We start from the raw sequence: 21,025 nt of genomic DNA, 5'->3' as shown, positions 1-21,025 counted from the left end.
ACAAACTAATGGGCATCATTAAGGGGTGTGCAATAAAAGTCGGTGGTGGGTATGGTTAGATTATGGTTATGGATTACATTATGGTTTGTTAGTTAAATTAAATTATTTGGTTAGACTTGAACATGCTCTCAGGAACGGAGGAAGCCTAAAAGCAGTGAAACAAGCTAGGAATAGGCAAGAATCAGATGTATGCGTTAAGAGACAAAGCCGGCAGTATCATTACTAATATGGATGAGATAGTTCATGCGGCTGAGGAGTTCTATGGAGATTTACACAGTACAAGTGGCACCCACGACGATAATGAAAGAGAGAATAGTCTAGAGGAATTACAAATGCCACAATAACGCCGGAAAAAATAAAGCAAACCTTTGGAGCTATGCAAAGAGGAAGGGAGCTGGGGAGGATCAGGTAAGAGCAGATTTGTTGAAGGATGGTGGGCAGATTGTTCTAGAAAAACTGGCCACCCTGTATACGCAGTGCCTCATGACTTCGAGCGTACCGGAACCATGGAAGAACGCTGACATAATCTGAATTCATAAGAAAGGGGCCAGGGGCCGAACGAAAAAAAGAAGGGCAACACTGGGAACTAAGTTCCACGGCCCCGGATGCACGTGAGAAGAGAGCGATCAGCTTATTGTCCGTTGCCTACAAAGTATTTACTAAGGTAATCGCAACTAGAATCAGGAACACCTTAGACTCCTGTCAACCAAAGGACCAGGCAGGATTCCGTAAAGACCACTCAACAATAATTCATATTCACACTATCAATCAGGTGATAGAGAAATGTGCGGAATATAATCAACCCTTATAAGTAGCTTTCATTCATTACGAGAAAGCGTTTGATTCAATCGAAACCTCAGCAGCCATGGAGGCATTGTGGAATCAAGGTGTACAGCAGCCGTATATAAAAAGTACTGAAAGACATATATACTGGCTCCACAGCCATCATAGGGCTCCACAAAGAAAGCAACAAAACATCAATACAGAAAGGCGTCAGGCATGGAGATACGATCTCTCCAATGATACTCACAGCGTGTTTACAGGAGGTATTCAGAGACCTGCATTGGGAAGAATTGCGGGTAAGAGTTATTGGAGAATACCTAAGTAACTTGTGATTACCTAACTTGTTAATACCTTAGGAACTAGTGATTCGCTGACGATATTGCCTTGCTTAGTAACTCAGGGGACCAATTGCAATGCATGTTCTCTGACCTGGGGAGGTAAAGTAGAAGGATGGGTCTAAAAATTAATCTGTGGAAAACTAATGTTTAACAGTCTCAGAAGAGAACAGCAGCTTACGATAGGTAGCGAGGCACTGGAAGTGCTAAGGGAATACATCTACTTAGAGCAGGTAGTGACCATGGATCCGGATCATGAGACTGAAATAATCAGAAGAATAAGAATGGGCTGGGGTGCGCTTGGCAGGCATTTTCAGATCATGAACAGCAGGTTGCCATTATCCCTCAAGAGAAAGTTTATAACAGCTGTGCCTTACCAGTACTGACGTACGGGGCAGAAACCCGTAGGCTTACGAAAAGGGTTCTACTTAAATTGAGGATGACGCAACGAGCTATTGAAAGAAGAATGATAGGCGTTACGTTAAGGGATAAGAAAAGAGCAGATTGGGTGAGGGAACAAACGCGAGTTAATGATATCTTAGTTGAAATCTAGAAAAAGAAATGGGCATGGGTAGGACACGTAATGAGGAGGGAAGGTAAGCGATGGTCATTAAGAGTTACGGATTGGGAAGGGAAGCATAGCAGAGGGCGGCAGAAAGTTAAGTGGGCGGATGAGATTAAGAAATTTGCAGGGACGACATGGCCACGATTAGTACATGACCGGGGTAGTTGCAGAAGTGTGGGAGAGGCCCTTGCCATGCAGTGGGCGTAACCAGGCTGATGATGATGATGATGACGACGATGATGATGATAGTAGGTAACGTGGCAACAAGCAACGTCAAACGCAAAGTCACAGAGGCTGAGACATTCTCATGGGTGGTGGTAGTGAAAATAAAATCCTGCTACGAGCAATTGTCTAAGAGGAAATAAAACGAAATAAGAAAGGAAACATTTTATTATAAGCGCTTCACTGTTCAAAGTGAGATGAGGATGTCCTATAACGCGTACTTATTATAAAACCAGGCACATGAATGAAGAAAATACGGTAGGCAACCCTAATCTTTATTAGGTGTCTCGTAGTAGCGCTCGCACCACGGTGTTCGTTCTCTTCAGGTGAAGCGAATGCATTTGCCCTGGCGGGATATGCGGGTGAGCAGGGAGGGAGGGCGAGGAGGAAGCGCAGCGCGCACCACCTGGCGGAGCGTAGCCCCGTACCGAGCCGCACACAAGAGCACCTCATGCACCTTCTCCGGTGCTAACGTCACAACATGTAATAATCACGAGCGCAGCTGTTGCGAGCGAGTGAGCAGGTGAACGCAGGAGATAAGTGAGAGAGGAGGGAGTGATGTTACATCCGCTCTGCTAGGCAGATGTTCAGTCGTTGCCGGGCAACTGTTCTTCATTAATTAGCAGCATTAATGTCATGCACCTTCTTACATGTGACGTCATTAGCGAAATCATTACTTCCGCTTCCCACTTCCTGGTCTCAAGGAATTTCGCCAGAGTCGTGCTCACATGGTGGGTCTCTGAAATTTACGATTATGTGCTCTGATGTGCGCTAATTAGATAGGCTTAATATTTCTAATTAATACAGACACTTCAGTAACTGAACTTGAAAGTATACTTATGCTCTGATTTTATATCTATAACGAAATTTCATACTCTGCTATTCTTTTTTTATTTTTGCAGGCTTATTTGCAATTTCCTCTCCGTTTGTCCCCGGAGGTGTACCGGAAGTGCTACGTTAGAAAAAAGAGTGTCATTCAATCTCGTGCCACTAAAGCATGTGCTTGCTGCGGTAAAGCTAGGGAAACGATGGAGCATGTTTTATTAGACTGTGAACACGTGTGTCAATTTAGGGACCTCTGCTGTCCTTGAAGCCCTTGGGTTCAGCGAGAGCAGGGGGAAAGTAAATACGTCCTCAATACAGATGAGTAAGAGGCGATTGGAAGATTCGTGCAAGAAAAGTAGGTAAGTTCCCTATAAGGGTTCAGAAAAATTGGCCACGGTAATTCTTCGTATTTTTTTGTCTTTTCTTCTTTTCGTAATATAAGTAGGACATTAGGCAACATAATGACGAACTCGGTGGTGAAACCCGCAGCACTGTTCCAAAGGGGACGCTCATAGCATGCGTCCATCCATGCATTCGCCGCTGCGCTGACGTTGGCTGTGCGGAGGAAACGAAAGCAAAAAAGAGCTAGAAAACTCGCCTTCGCGCATAGCGTTCACCGCAAGCGTTTGTCGGTAAAGGTTACAGTTGCACATGTTGAAGTTGTCGGGAAGCCGCAACTGCAGCATACGAAGCCGGCAATGACACAACTAAACTTTATTATCTAAAAGAAGAACCCGCTAGAAACTCATTTCATTTGTGTTCGGAAAGCGTTATGGAAAGGCCATGCGTAGTTAGCAGTCCCGAGGAATTGCCTCAACACGATGAGTGGCGATGGGAGCAGCCGCGTAGATATGCAAAGCGGCGCCGTGCTCAGGTTTGGCAGGACTCAGTTAAAGGCTGCATCACATCCGTCAATCAGAACACCTAATGCCACAGTTTCGCTGGCCAGCCTCCTTGACAGCGTGGATTACAGGCTATCTTTTTCTTCTTTTTTTCCGTTGATGCCCTTTTCCTCCTCCCACACTACAGGGTAGCAATCGAGAGATACCTTCTGGTTAACCTCCCCGTCTTCCACTTGTTCTCTCCCTTGGCTGACAGCTTCCAGTCGATCGCTGTCTTAACTAGTTTGCAACTTTACTTTCAGAGATTCTTTGCAGTTACGCTGGACTCCTAGAAAAAAAAAAAAAGATTACGTAGATTTCATGCACAGTAGGAATTGCTGCAAGCGCAGTTTCTGACATTTTATTTTTGATAATGTAAGCCCTATTAACGTACTTCATCGTTTCCATTTGTACATAGTGTGGGATTCTCACCCGTACTCTTTGGACAAAGGAACGACGACACAGTAGTGCAACCAATCACAAGGGCATTTATTGCACCTTTCATAGATCAATGCCTGCTAGCCGAGTTGCTATCCGCAAAACATGCCGATGGACGCGCCACATATCGTGGAAGCCCGACTCACCGCGACCGGATAGCGAGCGAATATGTTCGCCCCTTGCTGGATGCCAACGCCTGGCCGTTCGCGCGTACGGTCACGCGAACTGTGGCTCTTTCGCACGAGGCCTCACGAGACGGTCTCGCAGAAGCTTGGATCCGCGCACGCGCGGCACGTCCGCACTGCTCGCCGCCCGAACCAGAGCGAGAGAGCCTTCCTTTTCCGCGGCCAAGTAACCCCGCCTTGAGGTCGGCCTCAGCAGCGCAACACTAGCGCCATCTCTCCTACTGCGCTTCAACCAGAACGATTGCTGCGGGAATCAGGCTCCGCGGCAAAGCTGGATTGCACGAGACGGGAGCTATGCGGGAAAACAACATATCAGGGGACGCGTGAGAGTCACGCATCCCCACAATGGCTATCATCATCGTCCCTGTACGTCGCGCTTGAGTTAAGGCGGTGCCTATTTTGGGAATAAACAGCGCTGGACAACTTGATCTGTCTCGGTATTGTAAAGTGGTGGAGGAACGTCAAGGCCCTGACATCCTCTAGCGTTCCCATCCTCCCTGGAGCAATGTTTCACTCGCCGCGTGCGCCTGGCTACCCCTACAACGAGGGACATTTCCAACTCCGGCCCTTCCGGCACCTCTAACCCTACCACACAGACGACCCCGCCTGCGGTGCCCTCTTGGACTGTGACGAGCCCTCAGCGCGATACCCCTGTCTTTGCGAGACTCCATGGGGATAACGTCGACGATTGGATCAACCACTACGACCGCGCGAGTTCTTGCAATAAGTGGAACGACACCCATAAACTGAGGCACGTCACATTCTACTTGACCGGTGTTGTAAAGACGTGCTATTTCGACCATGAATCCGACATCGCGGATTGGTACACGTTTACCTCCAAGCTGCGGCAAATCTTCGCTTCCTCGTCTGGCCGTGCAGAACTCGCCAAACGGAAGCTGGGCAAACGCCTCCAACTTCCACAAGAGTCTTACACCTCATACATAGATGACGTCCTGGCTCTGTGCCGCCGTGCGAACCCTAGCATGACGGAAGCCGAATGCGTTCGCCACATATTAAAAGGTATTGGGTCCGGCACGTTCAACGCCTTAATCGTGCAAAATCCGGCTTCGGTCCAATACATCACTTCCACGTGTCAACGCCTAGACTAGCGGCAGTCTATTCGTCTTCAACATGACAGTAGCGAGCCTCAGGTTTCGCATTCTCCAGATCTACCTGCTCTTATTCGCACCATCATCCGCGAAGAGCTTCAAATACAAAACCTAAGGCGTCCATCTGCTGCCTGCACCCCCCCCCCGCCCTTCGACTTGCGCGTGCTCGTAAAGCAAGAGTTGACAGCGATGACTACAGCCACGACGCCTCTTGCTCCGGTAGCGCACCCCGCACCTACCTACGCGGATGTTGCTTCGCTACCCACCCCTACCGTGACCTCCGTGCCTACTGACGCTTCCTATGACCATTTGGCTTCGATGGGAATCAGATGACTTGCTGCACCATCCTACCTTCAGTGGCGTCCACCTCATCCGGTTTGTTTTTACTATGGTCTACGTGGCCATATATCTCGCTTCTGCCGCCGTCGCCAGCAGGATGAAAGACGAGGCTATTCTTAGCACGAGAGAGACCGCACTCGCCGTCCAGACGCCTACTATCCCGGATCGTACTCGTTCCCTCAACAGCGTTCTCCGTGTCCTCCAGATGCTCCCAATCGTCCTCATAGTTCCCGTTCGGCCAGACGTCGTTCTCCATCGCCTTACCGGCGCTCTTTATCACCGCTTCGCCCCACTTTCCATCTTGTCGACCAGCACTCGGAAAACAAGCTTTTGCAGTTTTTGGTGGGGAAACTGCTTCCTACCGGTCTTCAAAAATTCCTCCTGTTCGCCAGGCTAACATGCTTACTGTAACTGTCGAAGGTGTTCCCGCGTCAGCTCTCATCGATACCGCTGCCACCGTATCTGTTCTTCGTAGTGACCTGTGTTCCCTGCTCCGGGAAGTAAAAACGCCTTATCTGGGACCTATTTTGCGTGGTGCTAATAATGCATTCATTGACCCCGACGGACAGTGTACTGCTCTTGTTCTCATCGACGGCATACGCCACCACATTGAGTTTATCATCCTTCCATTGTATGAAGATATACTGGGTTGCGACCAACCTACATTCTGCTTCAGCCGTCATTTCATGTAGAGAGGAAGTTGTCCATATCACGGATACAGCGCTAGCACTTGTTACAGACTCTTCACTTTCAGGCGTGAACTTGGCCATCGCTGCAGACTAGTTTCTGCGTCCTGGTCACGAAGAGGTTGTAGCCGTAATAGCCAGTCAGATCGCCGACGGAGACGCCCTAGTCGCCCTTTCTTCCCGCTGTACTTCTCGCGAAATTCTCATTGCCACCTGTCTCGTCCGATTTTCACGTGGCCGCACCCTTCTGTCTGCTTGCAACACGACTCCAGATCCTGTGATGTTGCCCAAAGGGATGACTGTGGCAAACCTCGCCGACACTCAACCTATCTCTATAGTCACGCTTTGCCCTTCTTCATCGCCAGCACCAACCTCAGGTTTGGATGATTCTGTCCCTCCTTCAGCCGTTCTTGGTTCTGACCTAACAGCGGCGCAGTGCGAAGCCTTACTGGTGGTCTTCGCAAAACAGAAAGCCTGCTTCGATAGCTGTTCCTCTGGGTTCAGCCAGACTTCTGCGGCTACACACCGCATCGAAACCGATGGTTCCGCTATAATACGCCGCCGCCCCTGTCGTGTATCGCCGTCCGAACGAAAGATCATTGAACAACAAGTTGCTGACATGTTTTCGCGGAAGATAATACGACCTTCATCTAGCCCATGGGCTTCTCCCATGGTTCTGGTAAAAAAAGAAAGAAGGCTCCGTTCGCTTTTGCGTCGATTATCGAGCGCTCAATAAGATCACTCGCAAGTACGTATATCCAATATCTCGAACTGACGATGCTTTGGACACACTACACTGGGTGGAGTATTTCTCCAGTCTTGATCTTCGACCAGGATATTGGCAAATTCCGATGAACAGGACTAACAAAGACGTTCGCTACACCCGACGGACTTTATGAATTTAACGGGATGCCTTTTGGCCTTTGTAACGGACCTGCCACATTTGAGCGCATGATAGACAACGTACTTCGTGGTCTGAAATGGAAAACCTGCCTCTGTTATCTGGACGATATTGTCATCTTTTCGTCTCACTTCGGCCAACATCTTCATCGATTAGACGAAGTACTCAAGTGCCTTGCAAATGCTGGTCTCCAGCTGAATACAAAAAATGCAAATTTGCAAGCAAGACAATAAAATAATTGGGCCAGGTCGTATCAAAAGATGGCATCCAGCCAGACCCCAAAAATATTAGTGCTGTTCTCCAGATTCCTCACCCCCAGCAACAGAAAGATCTACGTAGTTTCCTCGGCTTGGCATCATACTTTCATCAATTTATTCGCAACTTCGCTGCAATAGCTGCTCCTCTACACAAGCTACTGGTTACTCTTTCACATGGAATAGCTACTGCGAGTCAGTTTTCAAGCTCTTAAGCGACATCTTACTTCCAGACCAGTGCTTAGCCCCTTTGATAATCGAGCCCCCACCATACTCCATACTGACGGAAGCACACAAGGTACTGGCGAAGTACTGCAGCGCAATGGGGCCCCTAAAGAGCAAGTCATAGCATATGCTAGCCGAACACTCTCCAGCTGAGCAGAACTACATCATTACAGAGCAAAAGTGACTGGCTTTCGTTTGGTTGATTCAGAAATTTCTCCCATACTTTTACGGCCGCCACTTAACCATCGTCACCGACCATCATGCTCGTGTCGGCTGTCATCAATGACAAACATGTCATGACGCTTAGGACGCTGGATGCTCCGGTTGCCGGAATATGGCATTACAAAAACGTACAAGTCTGGAAAAGGTATTCGTGACGCAGACGCATTATCTCGCTGCCCACTCTCGCTCTCTCACGGTAACGCGCCGTCGTCTTTTCCACGACGTCGTTCCGATGCTACACCTGCCTCACACCAGCTCTCGATAACGCCCTTGCACCAAGCTACGCTTTCATCACGCTCTGATTTCGCCTTGTTTCAGTGGGCCGACTCCTGCTGTCGAGGTCTGGTGGCTCGCCTTAGTGGGTTCGGCGAACCACCCAACAGCCGCTTCCGACGCCAACTTCGGCAATTCCACCTTCAAGGCACCGTGCTCCACCGCTACGTTTACTACCCAACAGGTCAACGGTGGGTCCCAGTTCTACCTCGCTGCCTTCGCCTGCAAGTATTAGAGGCACTTCATGACGACGTATCGGCTGGCTACTTAGGTTTCCACAATACTTACGACCGCATCAAGACCCGCTGCTTCTGGCCTGGCCTATCCACAACGGTGGCCAAATACATTGCCTCATGTGCGTCATGTCAGCACCACAAACGCTCGACATCCCCTCCTGCGGGTTTACTACAGTCTCTGAATTGCCCGGATGCACCTTTTGAATTCGTTGGTATTGATGTATATGGTCCCTTGCCGTTGACACCCTCCGGTCACCATTGGATTGCCACTTCGGTCGACCATTTAACAAGATATGCCGAGACTGCCCCTTTGTGATACGGTACCACTTATGAGGTCGCCGACATTTTCTTGCGCTCCATCGTCTTGCGCCATGGGCCTCCTGGCGTTCTTCTCAGCGACCGTGGCAAGGCATTCATTTCCCAAGTTCTCGAGGAAGTTCTTCGGGCAGCTAATACCGTCCACAAATCTACTTCTACCTATTATGCGCAAACCAATGGCCTTACTGAGCGCTTCCACCGTACGCTGTCTGACATGATTTTCATGTACATCCGTCCTGACCACAATTACAGTGATAAAATTCTTCATTTTGTGAGATTCGCAAGTAATACTGCTATTCAACGGACTACCGGCTACAGCCCTTTCTTCCGTGTGTATGGGCAATCTCCTTCCACCATATTCGACAGAGAATTCTTTTGAGCACCTTCTTCGCCTAACGCGTCGCTTCCAGAAGATTTCGCTGCCCAAGTTACAGATTGCTGTCAAATCGCCCGGCAAAGCACAGAAGGTACCCAAGCTTACCGCAAGCGTCACTGCGACAACAAACTTCGTGACTTACGTTTTCACCCTGGAGACCAAGTCCTGCTTCGGACTCCAGTCTGCATTCCAGACCTCTGTGAGAAGTTTCTTCAACGCTACGTTGGCCCATACACCGTTTGCAGCAAACACTTGGAGTGAACTATCTCGTCCGCCTAGTACACTCCGTCACTGACCGGCACCGCCGGAATGCCGAAATTGTTCACGCCTCGCGGATGATGCCCTTCACTCCCCGTTTCTCTTATCTGCGGCCAGGCTCGCACCACTTCCATGACGGGTGGAAGTTAGTGTTAGCACTATTAACGTACTTCATCGTTTTCATTTGTGCATAGCCATCATCATCTTCCCTATTGTTCTTGTTCTTCGTGCTTGAGCTGGGGCATTGCCTTTTTTTGGGAATAAACAGCGCTGGACAACTTGGTCGGTCTCGGTACTATAATATTTTATATATTTAGGATCTTTCGCGGTTATCTTGGCGGCATACGACTTTTCTGATGTGATGTTACATGTTAATTTGCGTCCCCCATCGTGGTTTGTGTGCATAGTAGACAGAGCGCAATGCGAGATGCATTTGTCTGAGGCGTTTCGGGGTGCCATTGTTCGTAGATTGCGAGAAAGCTAGCATTGTAAGTCCCTCACACGGTACATTACATTGTGACGGAAGGGTTGATTTCCCCGATGGCTGCTTGCGTATTGTCGCTTTGACTCTGTGGTGATTTAGTGAGGCTTTCCTTCTGCCCTCCCTGTGTCCGCTGAGCGAATGGAAAAATTTGTACGGAGCCCATTTTTCAGAAATAGCAGTAGCGTCCCGTATCATACATTCAATTAAAGTGTTTACAGTTTGTTCAAAACTGTTGCCACGTGTAGCATTTTTATTTATTGTTGTTCTTTCGTATTGCTTGAATGACAAGGCCCCAAACGAAGCATGCTTTCTAATGGCGCCTTTGCCTTCTCCTGTGATCTTCCCATGTAAGCACGCTGCCACGAATTAATATTAGAAACGCTGTTACTTGCCCGTTCCAGCAAAGCGTCACCTTTAAGCATTCTCTTTCTCCTCTTTCTACCATTGTACTCCCCTCTGGGCTATTGCGCGTGACTACAAAGTTAAGCGCTGTAGCTTCTGCAATGTTCTCGCGGGAGTCTCACGCAAAATTACAGCCATCCAGAGGGCATTGCGGCAACACCCTTAGAGCTCTTGAGGAAAAAATGGAGACGACTGCAGAGTTCTCGTTGGAAGCACCTCCCAGACAACTCCCCCCTCCCCATACCGGCCATGTACATTAATGTACACGTTCTCAACCACCACCATGCGTACTTGCCAAAGCAGCAGCAGCAGCAGAAGAATAAAAGTCCAAGGATGAGGCAAAGAAAACTCTTATTTAGGAAAGGTTGGCGTAATTTTATGTTTGACTTTTCTGCGTGAGCTCTAAACGCGGCACCGTAATCATATGTAGCACAGCTTGTCGGTGTTTTCTTCTTGTTTTGTTGCCAGTTTTCGTTTCAGCGTAGTTTGTTTCGTACGTGTTCGCCTCATGTCTACCATAAAGCTTCACCTTGCGATACTTGATTGCGATACACCGCGATAACTTTATTTTTCATGGACTCACAGATTCATCTGAAACTTGGCAACAAACTAAAAGCACACTGACCAATGCACTAACGAAGGCTCTCGACTCGCTACCAAACGACACACTTCAGCGTGTTCATCGTTTAGGGATATTGTCCGCTAATAAATGAAGACCTATCATTGCCAAGTTTACGAATTACAAAATTGTCAAGTTTATGAGCTACAAAATAAAAGAGTTAATCCTATAACATCGCAATGATTTCAAGCAACACAAAATTTCAATAAGCGAAGATTTTTCACCCACCACTCGAATTGCGAAACGGAAACTTACAGAATTTGGAATCGGCCATCCGGAATCAGCCAAAGTTCGCCTTCGCTACAATAAGCTAGTCATACGCGGCAAATGCTTCATGTACAATCCGTCTACCGAGATAATCGATGAAATCGAGCAGCCATCCGAACACGCACCCCAAGGTTCAGACGCTTCGTCACATGGGGCGTCACTAGGGGCGCGAGAGGAGCAGTGGTCAGTCATCACCATCTGATGTTATCATTCTGTATACTAACATCAGAAGTATCTCGAATAAGAAAACTTCTCTTGCATCGGCGGTCGAACCCTGTTCTGCGCATATCATAGCACTTACTGAAACTTGGCTATCATCTAAAATTCACGATAACGAACTCTTTCAGAACGCACACAGCTTCGCAGTATATCGCAATGACCGAACTAATCAGCGGGGAGGTGGCGCACTTTTCGCTATTTCGAAAGACATACCATCATCTTGCATCTACAGTAATGGCGTCTTGGAAACTGTCTGGGCATCAGTTACTCTTGACCATCAAAAAATAATATTCGGCATATGCTATCATCCTCCTTCTCTACGCTCGTTTATTAACGAACTTCATCACGAACTTAACATAATACACACCAGATTTCTATCGGCTTCCTTGTTTTTACTAGGTGATTTTAACTTTCCGAATATTTCTTTGGGCACCCAGCCTCCCACCCTATCTCAATTTTTATCCGATGCCAGTGATTTTCTTGATTTATGCTCTGTTTTTTCACTTACCCAATTAGTCACTAACGCTACCAGAATCTCTGTCAACACAGCTAACATTTTAGATTTAATCCTAACCAATCGAGCCGACTTTGCTTCAGCCATCACCCATTTACCTAACATGAGTGATCACTCTTTCCTCATTTTCCACATTAACACTGCCTGTCCTAAACCTCCAAGACAGAAAAAGACCATACTGTATTATTTTAGAGCAGACTTCGAAGCCATTAGCAAGGAATTATCAGTTTTTACTCAAAACTTCATTAGAAACTTTGGCGAACGGTCTGTGCAAACTGGGATATGTTCACGGCCAAAGTTAATGAAGTAACTCAGAAATATGTTCCAAGACGCACAATCACTTCTAATCCTCAAGCCCCATGGTATACTGCCCATATAAGACGCCTATCTGACAGAAAAAAGTGCCGATATCGTTCAGCCAGGCTATCACAATGTAACGCACACTGGGACGCATACAAGGCTGCCGCTGATGCGTATATAACTGCGCTTAAGAAAGCAAAAGGTAATTTCCTTTCTAGCACTTTACCATCGATGCTATCAACCAACATTAAAAAATTTTGGTGCGTCATCAACCTGCATACCGAAGAATCTATTAACTTAACTGACGCGTCAGGTGACCCTATTCCGGCTCATTTATGCGCATCAGAACTTAACGAAACCTTTGTTCAGAACTTCTCGCGCACATTAGACACGAGACATGCCATTCCACTCCGGTATAATTTCCCAACTATGCCTCAAATTTTTACCAATTCATCTGGCGTTGCTAATTATTTATGCCCTAAAAATTCATTCATCGCCCAGTTTTGACTGCATTCATGCTAAATTTTTAAAAATTAAAATTGTCTACACTTCCTAATACTAACAAAGATACTTCAGCAGACTCTCGATAGTTCCATTCTGCCAACACAATGGAAAGTCTGGAAGGTGGTTCCGTTATTCAAATCAGGAAATAGAACATCCCCTATAAATTATCGCCCCATCTCGCTCAGTAGCACTTGTTGCAAACTATTAGAACATGTCATCTTCTCTAACCTTGTGCACTTTCGCGAGTCTAATTCATTTTTTACACCCGCACAGCATGGATTTCGTAGGTCATTTTCTTGCGAAACACAACTTTCCAGCTTCACTATCAAACTTCACCATATTTTAGATCGCGCATCGGAAGCTGACTGCATTTTCCTAGATTACTCGAAAGCATTCGACAAGGCATGTCACCGCTTAATATTTTTAAAGCTGACCTACTGAATATCGACTAGAATGTTCTGAGATGGATTGAATACTTTCTTCTGAAGCGATCCCAGTTCGTTTACGCTAATAATTTTAACTCACCTTTCAGCGAAGTTCACTCGGGCGTGCCACAAGGGTCAGTCTCGGACCCCTTTTATTTCTTATTTACATCAATATTCTCCCTTCTATTGTGTCATCTAAAATTCTTTTGTTTGCTAACGACTGTGTTGTTTTTCACGAAATAAACTCCCCCGATGATGCTAACATTCTTCAGCGCGACCTCTCAAACATTTCTTTTTGGAGTAATGAATGACTTATGGAACTTAATACTAATAAGTGCAAAATTATGCGAATATCAAGAAGTGCCAACTCTCCGCCTGCGTACTACCTAAATAACGTTGCGTTAGTGGTGGTGGTGGTCGTGGTGAATTGTAGCAGCAGGCGGATATAGCCTGGCGAACAAGGCCGGCAATTGCTCCGCCCGAGCGTCTTACACAACACCGCTGAAGGGTTTCACCATATGTCTATCAAACCAATCTCTCTTACGAATTCGATGAGGACACGGGAAGTTTCTTTGCGGGCTATAGCTGATCCCTCGGGAAATATAAGGTGTTGCAGGCGCGCATGCCGAAGGTCCTTGTTTTGCAGATTCTTCAGGAGAGTGTCTCTTTCATCTTGGAATTGCTGGCAGGACTACAAGTAGTGCTCAATGTCTCCTGTCTCGTTGCATGCCGTACAGTTCACAGAATGGATTCACCCCGTTTTAAATAACCAGGCCGGTGTATTAGCAGATCCTGTCTTTATTCAATATAGAAGTGAGGATTCCTCTCGGTGCAATCTCTTGGTTACGCAGGGCATATGCGGTGGAACCCAAAGCGACGCAAAGTGATTTCGAATGTCAGATTTTTGCACTTGATTACTCTTTGGAGCCTTGATTTTGGGAGGATGATAGAGCGCTGAGTATGCAAGCGCATCAGCTCTTTCGTTTCCTGAGATACCAATATGGGAGGGAATCCGCTGAAATTTTACTGTGAAGCCTTTGTTGTTGAGTTCTTTCACGATGGCTAGCGATTTGCGTGGGAACTTGAGGGGTGTAGCGTTAGAAGCGGTTACTTCATATAAATACCTGGGTGTTCATATTTCTGCTGACCTTAACTGGACGCGCCATATTGAGTACATTACTAACAAAGCTACCGCATGTTTGGCTACGTGCGCCGTAACTTTTCCAAAACTCCATCTTCTTTTAAATTATTGCATTATAAAACACTAATACGTTCAAATATGGAATATGCCGCCGCGATATGTGATTCGTATCATGAAAAACTGATAACTTCTTGAGCTGGTTCAAAATAACGCTGCTCGTTTTATCCTCTCCAACTTTAAGCGTACCGCAAGTGTAACAAGCATGAAAGCTAATCTTTCTTCACCTCTTTTAGCATCCCGCCGGCAGACAATTCGTTTAAGCCTTTTTCATAAACTATACCATCACCCCATACTACGCGATTCTCTCATTTCGTCCCCCAGATACGTGTCAAATCGCATTGACCATCGCCACAAAGTTGGCATTGAAACATGTAACACTAAAACTACATTTCCGTCTTTCCTGCCTCGTACATCACGTAAATGGAACCGCCTTCCCGCAGATATCGTCGAGATAATTGATAATCAGCGTTTTCGTTCCGCACTAGCTAACATTGTAGAACAGCACAATGATAATAATTGTTCCGTAATATACATTGTATCTATTTATGTATGTTTTTTTTTGTAACCACTCCCCTCTTTAATTGCTTTGGCCGTGAAGGTTCAATAAATGAAATGAAAGTTGAAAGACAACGCTTGTGTCATCTTTTCTTCTGCATGTACGTGGCTTGCGCTGCTCCATGATGACCAGAGGAGCAGGGCTCCATGGAATTCCCACTAATGAGGAGTTTCATTGATAAATCTGGAACAGCCACGTCCAATGCAACGAAAGCGCTAGTGATTCATGATAGAATAAAAAGTGACCCTAATCCACGCTGTCAAAGTGGTTGGCGAGTGAAGCTGTAGCATCAGCTGATCCGATAGACAAATGTGGCGTAGTGTGAACAGGGTCCTGCGAGCCTGAGCATCACGCCATTGCACATATTGATGTTGCTGATCCTTTCGTCACTCATCGCATTCGCGCTGCTCTTCAGGCATCCTAACTGTGCGCCGGATGCTTTGGGCAGGAACCGCGGCGACCTAGCGAGAATGAGCGCGAGGCCGTTGTTTATAGTGACGTCGCTGTTCTCGTCGCCGCTGATCGTGTTCACGCTGTTCCCGCGTCCGGGCAACAGTAGCTTACGCAGCCGTAATCTTTAATGGGAAACGCTTGCGGGAAACGCGATGCGCGAAAGCCAGCTTTCTGGTTCTTTCTGGCCTTGTCGCCGCACGGCGGGTTCCGCCGCTGTTGCGAATGCGCGGAGGCGTGTGCCTTCTTATGGGATTGGAAAGAGCCCAGCGGTGCACGCGGCGTGCGCCTGCCACTGTGGTTGGTTGGGTTTTGCCCGCGGGCCCGACAAAAGCATTAGGGCTAAAGGTATACAGCTTCGCTGTAATAGTTCAATGATGATTTCGATGCTTCCTAATGCGAAATTTGAGCGCTGCTCTTGGGCGTTTGGAATTCTCGATATATTGAGGGAAAGCTTCTGCCTTCGGTCTCGGCGGCATGAATGCCATGGTCCAGACGGCGGCAGGGCTCAAGTTTTGCGGCACGCACCTCGGCATTCTGGCGGCGCCGAGCCTCTGCTTGGGCAGCACGCTTAGCAAGAGCAGCAGACAAAGCACTTCCAATAGTTGTGTCGCTGTTTAATTGCACAGAAAGAAAACGTGAACAGGAGGACGCGGGGCAATAAGTCATATATTATACTCAATGCATTCTGTTAAAGTGATGCAAAGTGTTCTCCGCCATAAAAGCACCCCGCTATAGCACTCTCACAATTCATAGAGAGTCATTGGGCAGTCAGTAGCTAGGCTATGGTTCATAGAGAATGCGGGCATCGAAGAATGCCTACGCGGTCGTGTTCCTGTCATTAAGGCTTCCCTTGCATATGACTTTCGGGTGCCGTCACTATAGGTTCAGCATGCATTCGGTTTCACCGGTTCCCTGTGCAGAAAGAGAGGTGGCGCTCACTGTCCGCAGCTGGGTGGCGATGGACTGGAGCACCGCGAGGGAGGACCCCTTGCCACCGGTCAGCTCAGGGCACTTGCTCCACGCGTCTCTTATGTCGGAGACAAGCGGGGGCGTGTCCGGAATTTGGAAATCTGCCAAAGAGAGAGAAAGAATATCTGGTACATACCTCCTGACTCAAACTTCGTCGTCTTTATCGCGTGCGGAAGTACCGGATGACTGGAAGTACGCAAAGGTTACCCCGATACCCAAATCACAAAACAGGTCGCTTAATACTTCATACAGACCAATTTCATTGTTACCCACATATGCAAAAACCCTTGAGCATATTATATTTCAACATATTTCGGTCTTTCTTAATGACAACAATATCATTGATCCCAGGCAGCATGGGTTTCGGAAAGGACTGTCTACAACAACACAGCTACTGGAAACTGTCCATGAACTCACAGCAGTTCTAGATAAACAGGGCCAAACTGATTTAATATTCATAGATTTCGAAAACGCATTCGACCGTGTGTCTGACACTAAACTGCTCTTAAAGCTACAAACAATACTTAAAAAATGATTCTTTGATTTCATGGATTTCAGCGTATCTGTCGTTAAGGCGGCAAAGTGTGTTTATTGACGGCGCGCTTTCTGGATCAGCACCGGTTCGATCGGGCATTCCACAGGGGTCCGTCCTTGGGCCTCTTTTCTTTCTAATCTTTGTCAATGATTTAATAAAAGAAGTAAACGTGAAAATACGTTTATTTGCAGACGACTGTATACTATATCAAGAAGTTAATAGCGTAAATGATCAGGTCCGCTTGAATTCTTCCCTAACCAAGGTAGAAGCGTGGTGTGCCAGATGGCAAATGAATATTAATGCAAAGAAAACGGTTGCTATGTCAGTAACACGAAAACGCCACCCCTTAAAGTTTTCTTACAGTTTCAGTGGTAATAATATATCTACGGTTAGTAGCTACAGATACTTAGGCCTCGTCATTTCATCCGACCTTAGATGGAACGATCATATATCTTATATTTCAAGAAAGGCAATGCGCCAACTTGGTTACTTGAGAAGGTCGCTCCGACAGTCCACGCAAGAAATCCGTCTTTTAGCGTACAAAACGTATATTAGGCCAATTCTTGAGTACGCCTCGGTAGTGTGGGACCCGTACACCCTGAAGAACATTACTCAATTGGAAAATATTCAAAGAAAATCTGTTAGATTCGTGTTTAACTGTTATAGCTGGCACGTATCTCCGACAGTTCTTATTAACGAAATTAACCTGGAAACATTAAAATTAAGGCGATATAGGGACCGTCTGAAATACATGTATTTACTTTACCATGATATGCTGGGGATAGATAAGGATATGTATATTACTTTAGTTACTAGGCGTGCAACACGATCTAATCATCAGAAGAAAATAAAGGAATTTTCTTGCAGAACAAACGTATTTAAAAACACATTTTTTCCTTGTACGATAGGTGAGTGGAACGCGCTCTCTGCGAGTACAGTGGAATGCCCGACCGTCCAGTCATTCTGCAACCAGCTGAATAGCATTTAGACGATGTTGTATGTATATCTATGTATGAATGTAATTTTTCTTTTTCGTTTTTGATTTACAATATACGGAAGTGCTATTTTCGCTTGCCTTTCATTAGTATTTGTAGATTTCTTGCTGCTCAAGCTACCGAGCATGCGCGATGTCTTTCAGCATACCATTATGAATGCGGCTCCTTGTTATCAATATCCCGTTGTTATCAATATGCTCTGTACAGCTTTTGCGGTTCAGCGAATATCCGTATTTTAAAATGTATTGAAATTTTGTAATGCTTTTTTCGTTGGCATGCTCTGTACGGCTTGTGCGGATCATGGAATATGTCTATTGCAATGTATTGAATTCTTGTAATGATTTTTGCTGTTAATTTTTTTTGTTCATCTGCATATCGCACTGTCCACTCCTGCCCAAGGCCTAAGACTAAGGCCGGCAGTATCCTGTAAGTAAATAAATAAAACTAGCCACACGAAATTTATTGGCCTGTTAAAGCTTCACTGAACCGCATCACGTCGATAAGAAATTTCCTGAGGCCTGCATTTTCCTGTCGCCATCACAAATATGCAAAATGGTTTTGTATGGGTGCTCCATCTTTCTCTCACCGATATCCACGTCGTTACGCAGCTATGCCACTTCTGCTAGCGGGCTCGTCACCAGTATATAGCGCACAGAACGAGGCCAATGATGTCTTTTATTTTCCATGGCACGTCATAAAATGTCTTGGAGGAGTGGCGCTACAGAAATACGAAGTCGACGGCAAGCCTTCCAACCACTGCCGAGCACCATGACCTGCTCTCGGACATTTCGGCAAGCTTGACAGATCGTGATGCAGGACCTCCTGTGGATTTCTAGACCAATGAAAATCTCTATCTCAGATCTGGCAGGTCATATGAAGTCTCGAGAGAAAACCACAACGAAAACATTCCCTCCGTGGCGGGGCTCTACACCAAGGCCAGACTGAATGTAAGGTAGCGTAGGACTACTGCAAACTTAATGTTGGCACGTCTTGAGCGGTGATTCCATCCCTTCTCACCATCGTGCACCTGTCATCTAATGAAAAGTTTGAAGTACGATTTCAATGCAATAAACTGGTGCTGAAATTTCTGTTCTGGGACGCTCAACGGCACCAGGAAGTTTTATTTATTCATTTCACAATACTGCAGGCCAACGGGGCCCAAGTAGGAGTGGAATTACAATAAAATGGGAAAAGAACAGCACAGAAATTATTTCTAACAACATTCGCATGACAATATAATACATTGGTTTCATTAAGACGATATTTATCACACACATAATAAGAAGAATTGCACATAAATAATTTACAACAGTACTTGCACCATAAATAATAACAGTTTAGCTAGGTCGACATTTAACACAACAAATGTAGTTCAAGGGCTTTGTCAAAGTTTCCAGCCTCACAAACAAACTCAGGTATACTGTTCCAATCCGAAACTGTGCGTGGGAAAAAAAGCTGTTTAAATGCCTCTGTTTTGGCAAAAATTGCTTGTAGGGAGTGTTTGTGAGTGTTACGTGTTGGTCTTCTTGCGATGGACTTTAAATATGAGGGTACATATATACTTATTTTGCCAGACAATATATTACGCAAGAATTTTAGTCGACTGATTTTTCTGCGTACAGCTAGTTTGGGAATGTTATGCGCAATCATGAGCTTAGTTCGAGAATCCAGCCTTTTATATCTATTAAATATAAATCTGATTACTTTCCTTTGCAGGGGTTCTAACCACTGTATATCTTTTTTTGTGTGGGGATCCCATACAACGGATGCATACTCCAATTTAGGACTGATAATAGCATTGTATGCTTTAAGCTTGACATTCACCGTTGCCTTTGCCAGCTTCCTTTTTAGAAAATATAGTTTCCGAAAAGCTGTTGAGCAAATTGCAGAGATTTGCGCGCCCCATGTCATATCACTAGAAAGAGTACTCCCTAAATACTTATATTGAGTTACTGCTTGAATGTTAGAGCCATGGATAGTTTAGATAAACACGTTAGGATTCTTTTTCCACGTTAAATTTAATAACACTCTTTTCTTGAGGTTTAGCTCCATGTCCCATTCTGCGCACCAGCATTCAATGTGGCGGAGACTTGGCTGTAATAGGTTATGATCTTCATGGGAGGGTATTTCTTTAAACACAATACAATCACCCGCAAAAAGTTTAATAGACACTGAGCCAGGGATTACTTGCTATAAATCATTCACATATATAAGAAATAATAATGGCCCCAAAACACTTCCCTGGGGAACACCAGAGGTGACGCTGAGCACTCTAGATACACTAGATTTGATTTCAACAAACTGCTTTCTATTAGTTGAATATGCCTCAGCCCATTTGATAAGATATAGCGGCAACTCCAGTTTATCTTATTTCAGAAGTAGTTTACAGTGCGGAACCTTATCAAACGCTTTAGAAAAATCTAATAGAAGTATATCAAATTGCCCAGAATGATCTCGAGCTGCTAAAATGTCGTGAATAGTTACTAGTTGTGTCCTGGTGGACATTCCCTTCCGAAAGGCGTGTTGGCAAGGAGATAAGACCCTAATCTGCTAAAACGCACTGGATATTGTGAGCCGCAATATGCTCTAATAACTTGCAACAAACAGAAGTTATGGAAATCGGCCTATAATTAGAAATTATTGACATATCTCCTTTCTTAAAGATAAGGATAACGCGTGCAATTTTTCAGTCATCCGGAAGTTTGCAACTACGTAAGGATGCATTAAATACCTTTGCCAAGAAATCGCTTATCTGTATGAAATAGCGCTCCAAAAATGAACTTGGGATTTGGTCTGGTCCTACACGCTTTCTAGTGTTCAACTTCTTTAACATAACTGACACCTTCCCTTGTGACGATAGGAATGTCCATATCATCAAGCATAGCAGGTTGGGGTACATAAGCACTTGACGGAGGGAAAACGCTCGGTAAATAAATATTAAATGCCTGCGATATTAAAAACGCGTCAGTTTCGAATTTCCCATTCAGTTTAATTTTATTTACCGTTTCATTGCCTTGAACCCGCTGTGGTTGCTCAGTGGCTATGGTGTTGGGCTGCTGAGCACGAGGTCGCGGGATCGAATCCCGGCCACAGCGGCCGCATTTCGATGGGGGCGAAATGCGAAAACACCCGTGTGCTTAGATTTAGGTGC

General features: G+C 45.9%; 1 protein-coding gene across 1 annotated transcript in view; it reads right to left on the bottom strand.

Annotated features, from left to right (window-relative positions):
- LOC135908708 (uncharacterized) overlaps positions 1–21,025 on the bottom strand; it is an 834,911-nt gene that overhangs the window by 439,579 nt on the left and 374,307 nt on the right. Inside the window, exon 12 of the mRNA XM_070536550.1 lies at positions 16,315–16,445. Coding sequence (XP_070392651.1) covers positions 16,315–16,445 — 131 coding nt within the window. The remainder of the gene's footprint in view (positions 1–16,314; positions 16,446–21,025) is intronic.

The sequence above is a fragment of the Dermacentor albipictus genome, chromosome 3 (assembly GCF_038994185.2).
Source record: "Dermacentor albipictus isolate Rhodes 1998 colony chromosome 3, USDA_Dalb.pri_finalv2, whole genome shotgun sequence".
NCBI classification, from domain to species: Eukaryota; Metazoa; Arthropoda; class Arachnida; order Ixodida; family Ixodidae; genus Dermacentor; species Dermacentor albipictus.
The sequence above is the reverse complement of the archived record's forward strand: the minus strand, read 5'-3'. Positions and strand labels throughout refer to the sequence as shown.